General features: G+C 38.2%; 1 protein-coding gene and 1 pseudogene across 1 annotated transcript; both read left to right on the forward strand.

The window, feature by feature from the left end:
• The first annotated feature begins 1,735 nt into the window (after window positions 1-1,735).
• On the forward strand, window positions 1,736-2,776 carry LOC148905833 (uncharacterized; annotated as a pseudogene).
• Window positions 2,777-2,945: 169 nt separating this feature from the next.
• LOC148905834 (uncharacterized) lies at window positions 2,946-4,953 on the forward strand. The gene is made up of 2 exons (XM_089038891.1): window positions 2,946-3,933; window positions 4,208-4,953. Exons 1-2 carry the CDS (start codon window positions 3,042-3,044, stop codon window positions 4,951-4,953), a joined length of 1,638 nt encoding a protein of 545 aa, XP_088895017.1. The 5' UTR covers window positions 2,946-3,041.
• The last annotated feature ends 3,936 nt before the right edge of the window (window positions 4,954-8,889 follow it).

Genomic DNA, 8,889 nt, shown 5'->3' on the forward strand with positions numbered 1-8,889 from the left:
TTTACGGCTTACAAGATCGACTGATAATAAACATAAAGTATGCATATCATTATATAAGGCCGAAACGGCGACAAGCACTTCTTGAAAAAATAATGTTGAAGTGGTAAAAAAATGCCAGCTTGCATACTTTAAAAAACCTCACACAGCAGGCCAAGCAATCTTGGTTCTGAATAGTCCTGTGCATTTTTCTTTATTCTTTCTTTTTCTTTTTTTTTTCTTTTCTTTTCTTTTTTCCTTTTTTTCTTTTTTGTGCTGTACCGCCGACTGCCACTCAAGTACACAATTAGTCAATCGAACTCGTGTAATTATTGACGCAACAACACAGGAATTCTAATTCTAAGCAGCTATACAGTCCAAAGTTCCTTGCCATGGCCGTCGTTTGTGGATATTCTAAGTATGTAGGAGGGATTTGTGGCGCTAGTTCAGTTAATCCAGCAAACACAGAGTGTGTTCTCATTAATAAATGTAATCGAAACACTAAGAATCACCTGCGATTGTGTAACGTGTATGACGCGGACCTGGAAACAGAGTCAAATCTCCTTCTTGCACGAGCTGGTAAGTAAAATCATTTCTTTGTTAAAGCTGCAAGGCCACTAGTGTTTTATTATTGATCTTCAAATCATTCTCTTTCTTCAAGGGCTTTTTAAAGGTAATGATCAGCTGTATGGTGAGATAACCATATGTCCAAGACATCGAGAACAGTGTGGTGTTAGGTGGCGTTCCAACAAGAAGACTTGCTCGTGTCCACCTGAATGGGCTTGCCATAGCTCTAAACGACCTAGTGGAGATCGTGGGGTGACATTATTACACTCCATACAAATATTCAGTGAAACCAACATTGTTGTTCCTGTTGGCTCTCGTAAGTAGAACGAAAAGGTGTATCAGGAAATTGAATGAATTGGAAATAGAATAACATGAAATAGCATTATAGGGATAAAATAAATTTTCATTTCAGTCACCAAGTTAAAGTTTGTTTGTGGCTTGATTTAGTTTTGTTTATACGCTGTTTATTTACTGATTCAGCAATATGCAGAAGGTGCAGATCGAAGCTTTCGGAGTTGGAAGTGCAAGAATCTTGCAAACCTCATGATGAGCCTAGCTTTGACCTCGAATGTCAACAGGAGACACCTGATAAAGAACACCTGAAAGAGTTACCCAGCAAGAAAGAACCAGAGTCACAGGTATATAAAATAAAGAACCGCGTTGTTGTTGTTTTATAAAAGTACACATTACTTCTCTACTGTTTTGCGAATCCCCAACAGGAGGTAGGTGATAGGACAAAAAAAAAAAAAAAAAAAAGGGAAGAAGAAAGCGGAATGCGCTCTGTCGGCAAGTGATCCAAGGCGAACCCTTGGGAAAACTCTTCGTACTGTACGGCCGAACCCCCCCCCCCCCCCCCCCAAAAAAAAAAAGGAAAAAAGGCTTCGCGAAACAAAAAGGCGGATGGAAAATAAAATGATGCCTAACCGAGTCAAGAAAAACTTTTCTAAACTTTCCCGCTGCGTTTGCCCAACGCTCATAACTGCAAAATCTGGGCGCACGTTTTCTATATCTTCAGAATCGACGAAAGGTCTTGCTTTGCGGAAAGTTGAAACTTATTCACTGAAGATCTTTTAGCAACGCTATCATTGCTTACCACACTGCTATTCAATAATCTGACAAATTGAATTTAATTTCTAATATAGGAAGAAAACAAAGTGGTAGCAGCTTCGAAGATGATCTATGTAGCGCAATGATGAATCTTTCCATAGAGGACACTGAGTACGTGCCGCCTAGCGATCAAGATTCTTCTTCCACTGGTTCTTCATGCGAAATCTCCAGCCTCAGTACACTGTCTATTCAAAGATTAAAGCTAAATGAATTTCTTTCAGCATGCAGCGTGTCAACAGTTTCTGAGCCTAAGAAACGATGGGTAAATGCCAGTATCAAAACCAAGACCAATCGAATATCTAAAGCAAAGGACACAGTGGTAGCAGCTTGAAAGGTAATTGCAGCAGATGACGCCGCTCCCCTTTGGAATGCGTTGAAGGCTTCCCAACAAGTAGAAAAATCTCTCAATATACAAAACACAGACAGCAAGTACCTGAAAGCTCTGGCGGAGACCTACAATAATGCTGCAAGCTGGGACACTCGAAGGCAAGTGCTTTTGATAATGGCTGATCTAACAACATTTGAAGAGATTCAGTCTTACATACCAGATCTAACTCAGTACAGGTTTAAGATTGCGCGTGTCCATAAGTTACAATATGGTCGTGGGGTACCTCTGCCTTTGCGTAAAAGTCCACGGATGCGTGTCGAGGAGAACCAGCTGGATCATTTCTTGTCATTCATTACCAGCCCGCACGTCGTGCAAGATCTTCCATTTGGACAGAAATACCTAAAATTTTCATCTGGTGATATCCTTGAGACCCCAAATGTTATCCGAGCAATTATTCCTCAACGGATAGTACAACAGTACCAGCAGTTTTGCTCAGAGTCTGGATTTACTCCATTTGGAAATTCAACGATGCTTCGCATCCTGTCTTGCTGTAGCGCTACTGTCAGAAAATCTCTCCAGGGACTTGACTACATTGCGGCTGAAGGTGCAAAAGCATTCGACGATCTTGCCAGCATATTGGATCGACTCGAAACTTCGGATGTTCCAATTGAAAATGGCGTCCTCATGATCAGAGATTATAAGAAAGCGCTAAAGGAAGGAAAACAATATTTGAAAACAGATTACAAGGTAATATCAAAAAACAAATGTAGTGCTCTTAATTATTTAGTAAGCTCATAAGGAGAGCTGTCTCACTAAATAAATGAAAAAGTCACTCCCTCTCCTCCAGATACTTATGCACATTTACATGGGACTAGATTTGCGCTACCTGCGAAAAATGTTGTATTAGTTTATTCATACTCTGAACATTAATCATACTAACAGACACGTCGTTCTTTAGGTCCATGTTTCAGAATCTTCGAGCATCGGAGATCATTGTCCTGTCTACGCTTTGAAAGACAGTAAAGATGAAGCCTTTGCATTGCCTTGCCCACACAACCACGATATGTATTGTCAGGAATGTGAAGCATTAAAAAAGACATTACAGTCCATAGAAAATGCTGTAAAGCTTGCTAGTTTTCCTGAAGATCAGCATGATGATTTAGTATATTCTTGTAGCCAGGCTATTCAAGCTATTGAAGCGTGGAAGTCTCATCAGCTGAGGTGCATTAGGCAAGACGTGGGTCGAACAAATGTCGTTGAAGGCCTGGATGACCATACCATCTTGATTACACAGGACTGGGCTATGAAATTCTTGCCCCTTGCTTACAGAGAATCTCAGTCCGACTGGTTTGGAAAAAGAGGCATATCTTGGCACATCAGTGTGGTCGTTAGAAAGGTACAAGACACATTAGAACAACAGGCCTTTGTACACATTGCTCAAAACTGCTCCCAAGAAAGCTTTGACATTCTACGAATCATCCAGCATATCCTCTGCACACTGAAACAAGAACACCCCGAGTTAACGAAAGCCTTCCTGCGACAAGATAATGCTGGATGTTATCATAGCTGTATGATGGTAACAGGCTGCCTTGGAATGAAGTCTGAGACCGGTATTAGTGTAGAAAGGGTTGACTTCAGTGACCCACAAGGCGGGAAAGGTCCCTGCGATAGGAAAGCAGCAAGCATCAAAGCGCACGTAAGGAGATACGTCAATGAAGGCAATGATGTTAAAACAGCTCATCAGCTCAAGGACGCAATCCTTTCTAATGGTGGTATTAAACGCGTACGTGTCGCTATCGTAGATTCAAATGTTACACAAGATGTCGAAAGTCTGTTTGAAAAGTGGGCCGGTATCAGTTTGCTTAATAATTTCCAGTACGCCAAAGGTGCAATAACTGCTTGGCGAGCCTACGGTATTGGTAAAGGAAAGGTGATAGAAGAAAAATACTTGAAAGGTAAATAATGTCACAATAAAAGAATTTTTATTTCATCAAGCGAACAAATACTTTTGCAGAACTAGATCCATAGTTCTGTCATATTTTATAATCATGTTGTATATAATTCATTATATTTTCTCATCCCTTTTCTCACCCTGTTTTGCCGTTATATATTGCCTTTTAATGACAGCTAATGAAATATTCCAGCTGAAAGAAATTCTCGTGAATATAAAGCTACAGATATGCTTATTAAGTTAGTTAGTATTCATGGCATCATAATTGTTGTTTTCAGTACCAAGCCTAAAGACCTACGAGTTTGAGAGCCCTTTTTCTAACGGAGATTTTACAGTCGTAACGAAGGCTGACCAGAAAGAAAAGCAGAAGAATCCAATAAAAAAGGATGAAAAAGAAAGTCCCAATTCCAGCAGCGAGAGCCATGGTTCCCTTTTCTGCTGTCCCAATGAAGGGTGTACGAAAGTGTACCAGCGGTATACCAACTTGGAAAACCATATTTTTTACGGAAAATGTGATTTAACTCCAGAGAAGCTAACCCTTATGGATAAAGCCAAAGTGGCCTACAATACCAAGCTAACCGGAGCTGCAGGTGTCTACCCCAGTATTCAAGGCTCTACGTCAGTGACGGATTCCAGTGAATGTGACCCTTTTCCTGCTGGTTGGGCTTTGAAAGTAGGAAAAAAGTCTTCGCGTTTTAATAAAAAGCAAAAGGAGTACTTGGAAGGTAAATTCAGAATCGGCCAAGAAAGTGGACACAAGGTGGATCCTGAAATCGTTGCCAAAGATATGCGTTATGCCCGTGATTGCGAGGGGAACAGACTGTTTGAAATGAGTGAGTTTCTAACGGCAAAGCAAATCAAGTCCTTCTTTTCTCGACATTCCGGAAAGATCCGACGTGGAGGAGTTGAAGAGCCGAATGCTGTCATCGAAGCTGGCCTTGTGGCAGTTGAGGATCAGCAGGGATATGAGAAGACACGCCAATTAATTTTGAGGGAAGTGCAACTGGTGCATCCTATAGTTTAAGACACGTATAATCTGTGCAGTCTGCACTACTCTGGGAAGCTCTCTAAGCTTACTGTACCTTTACTTCGTTCCATTTGTGAATATTTTGATGTCTGTGTTGACCATATCAAGGTACATCGCAAAGCTCCTTATGTTTCGCTGATAAAGGAACTAATTCAATCATGTCCCTGCGCAAACAAGGAAAGCGTCAGACAGGCGTGACATAAACACTCGTTATCACTACCGGGTAAGCATTACTTCCAAGTATCAGTACGATTCCACCTTCTCCAATATTAAAGACAAAGACATTTTTAGTTCTCGTTGAGTAAGCTTTAAGTATTGTTTACCAAGTTTCCCTTATAACAAGTGGAATAATTAAGGTTTCCTTCCTTCCTTCTTTCCTTTCACCCACCCACCCACCCACCCATCCATCCATCTATCCTTCCTTTCTTCCTTCCTTTCTTTTTTTCCCCTTCTCTTTTTTGTTTTGTTTACAAACATATTTGGCCATTCCAACAATTCATATATTTTCACCAAGCGCTTGTTGCTGTTTCGGCCTTATATAATGATATGCATACTTTATGTTTATTATCAGCCGATCTTGTAAGCCGTAAAAATGTAACCGTATGTTTCTCTACCACAAAGCTTTCGTTTTCTTTCTTCCTTTTTATTCCAAAAGGGATTCTTTTCTATATAATTTGTTTCAGTTTATCTTATCAGGTATCTTAAGTGTGTACATAATTTTTTTTTCTGAAGTAATGTAATTTCCTGGTATCGCTTGACAGGTCAAAAGATCACTATTGTTGTGAAAGTACTATGTACATAAAAAGTTCTCAAAAGTTCCCATTTAAAGTGCCCGAGATTTGGATTTCGGTAATAAACTCTTGAAACGATTGTTTATCCACAGCATATAATATCATGAGGCTAATCGATGTACCAGTTGACTTTTAATGCTTTCGAAAATGGTCAATATTTGACTTTGTCAAAACTGAATAAATTAGGCCCTTCTTCAAAAATCAAAAAAAAATTTTCGTTGCATGCCAATTTTAAATAATCAAGCGAAGAAGGTTAGGCGAACTTCAAATCACCTGTAGAAAACAAAATGTTAAAAATTTTGAAGAAATTTGGGGCAAGGTACATCGGTAAAACTCGGCCTTATTCGCCTCTCAAAATCGCCGTTTTAGGCGTGAATTACAAAACATTTAAAAAATCGCTATTTAAAAAGCGGAATATCCTAAAAGTATTTTTCTGGTAATAAGAACCACAAAGGCTTTCTTCTGGAATATTTTAGGAATTTTCGAATTTTTTCGATTTTCCTGCGGTAGTTGACATTTAGGGACATCCGATCTTAAACATTTAACAAGAACGAATTCAATTTTAATTTGCCAAAGATTTTCTCCAACTTCCACTCAATGCGTCTTAGAATTATTTCTCTAGTCTCGCGAAAGTTTACAAGTTGTCAAATTCGAAACGTTTTGATTGGTTCTTGAAACACGATGACACTTATTTAATTGGTTGAACAGAAACAATAGGAAAGGAATGTTGTGCTCGGGTAAGCAGCCGCTACTCAGGGGAGAAAGCGTTGCGTGACGACACTGAAAGCGGCTGTGGGGGAGACTACACCATGCCGGGCTCCCTGTGCTTTTACGCAGCGCCTAAATTTATAACCTATGCTTGAGATCAATCGTATTACAACTTCTAGCTCACTCGTAAATGAAAATTTTCTTTTAGAAAATGTCTATCTATTTAAAACCATAGGTTCACCAAGGGAACTATGAAGAATCAAGCAATTGTGAAAGAAATCCTGAGCTAAGATTAGCCTGTATATTCATTTGAGAATAGTTGGCTTATAACCCGGTTTGAACGTTTGAGAGGCTTTCGCACTTCAGTTTCGGTCATACCTTTTGTTTTCACGAAAGAATCTCTGGATCACTTGACCGCGATCACTTTTGTGATTAGACTTTGGACCAGCCAGGACTTTTAATTTAAAACTTAGTTTAGAAGGCAAGGCAAAGATGCAAAAAGCAAGGCAAATAACGCATGATTAAAAACTCGATCATGTTTTTACTTATTCATTTCAAAAATGACCCTTAATTAAAAGAGGGTGCTCGCTTAAAAGACGGCCGCTTAGTAGAGGTTTGACTGTATACTAAGTTCTACGACCGCGTTTACAAAGAACAAAAAAATTGAGAATATTTGGACTTGTCGCGCGGTGACACTAGGACTTACAGGATTAAGGAGTGGTGGTGCTTGATGCATAACACATAAAATAACTGTTATAAATCTTGCGTTCTGATTGGTTGGGTACGCGTGGTCTGTGAGAGCACACAGCACACGGTTATTGAAATTTGTGTTTTATAAAAGAAATAAAAACCTTGGTTGATGTGGTGTGTGGTGTTATAAATCAACCGGAAACTGTTTTGACATTTTATCCGATATCTCCTACCGACAAAGCCCGGGGGGGGGGGACTCTCTTAAAAAGTGAGAGTGCTTAACTGAGATGCTGATTTCAGACCCTAAAAGGTACGATATATTTTTAAATGACAACGTTTCCAATCATTATATTCTTGCATGACGAACAAATCTGACCCTACAAGGTATGCGAGGTCTGATTTTCGATCCTAAAAGGTCCGTCGAGCCCCCCTACCCACTTTTCAAGAGGGTTCCCCCACCACCCACCCCCCAGGGCGACAAAGTTGTTTGAAATAGATGAAATAGATGTTTGAAAGAACTTTTCTATTATAATTGCTAGGGTTCTGTGTGGAGAAAATGGCGATTTTTTGTGGGGGAAATGACAATGGCAAATCAATAAAAACTGAGTTCAAAATATATATTGCTGCTTATATTACTGTTTTGCCATCAGTATTACTTAAAGCACTCGCTCAAGAGAGAGATACCGGGTGAACTGTTATATTACTTGTTTTATTACTCGTCAGCCCTTCGTTTACTTCTTCTCTTCATCTCTTCATCTCTTCATCTACTTTACATGTTTTAAATCTACCCTTTATATATTCTAAACCCGTGGGAATTTCCCACGGTATTCTACAAAAGTTACGTTAATACTGAGTAAATAAAAGATATAGATGAAGATTATAAGGTATTATGAAGATATAGATATAGTTAAGATATATAGTTTTGACTTTTAACTCTAATAGTTATGACTTCAATTCTTTTGGTTCGTAACAATTATTCTACTGAAGCCGGATATCTTGATATTGACTTGGATCAATCTGCAGTCCTTTCCTTACTGTATTACCACAATGATCTGTATCGTTTTTTGATCAGAGAGCAGAATGATTTACTTTGTTATGCCTTGTAATACATTCAATGACCATGTCATTGTAAAAGAACCGTGACTAAAAACCATATCTGTCAATAATAAGTGGCAACTTTCGGAAATTCATTTTAAAAAAACTCCAAAAAATTGCATTTGGAATGCGTAAAATTGCTCATTTGATTTCTTTCTTTCGTTAAAATCCTGTAAAAAAATAGACATTAATTGTTTCCTATATCGTTCTTATTTTAAGGCATTAAAAAGCGCTGAAAAATCTACGAGATTTTATTGAAGAATCATACGCGTTTTGAGCTTTAACAGCTCAAAACCCTCAAATTTTACACGGAACTCTAGTTTTTAATAGCTTATTCGAAAAAAACTCCTAAAAATCTAGGCTATAACAACATTTTAGAAAAAGTCAATTTTTCTAATACATGAAAATATTTTTGTATTATGTCGTAATTTTTGTAGGGAAAGTTGATATTTTCAGCAACAGGAATATGATTTTTTTCCCGTTTATTTTCTACAAAGATTTCAAATAAATAATCAAAAAATTTTAAATAAATAATTTCCATGATTCTAAATGAGTTTTTTTTACTCTTTTTATTTTTTATTTTTTTGAAGGTAAAGTTGCCAATGATTGGCAATATATAAAGTATTACAAAGTTTCAGTGAAATATATG

The sequence above is a fragment of the Actinia tenebrosa genome, unplaced genomic scaffold, assembly GCF_029948245.1.
Source record: "Actinia tenebrosa isolate PJP-AT-01 unplaced genomic scaffold, QUT_ActTen_1.0 PGA_scaffold6__47_contigs__length_16458017, whole genome shotgun sequence".
Lineage (NCBI taxonomy): Eukaryota > Metazoa > Cnidaria > Anthozoa > Actiniaria > Actiniidae > Actinia > Actinia tenebrosa.

Bases quoted from the DNA above. Each gene is read 5' to 3' on its own strand.
- LOC148905834 (XM_089038891.1), top strand. From the start codon at position 3,042: ATGTATTGTCAGGAATGTGAAGCATTAAAAAAGACATTACAGTCCATA. The intron at 3,934-4,207 runs GTAAATAATGTC...TGTTGTTTTCAG, and splicing joins AGAAGAAAAATACTTGAAAG to TACCAAGCCTAAAGACCTAC.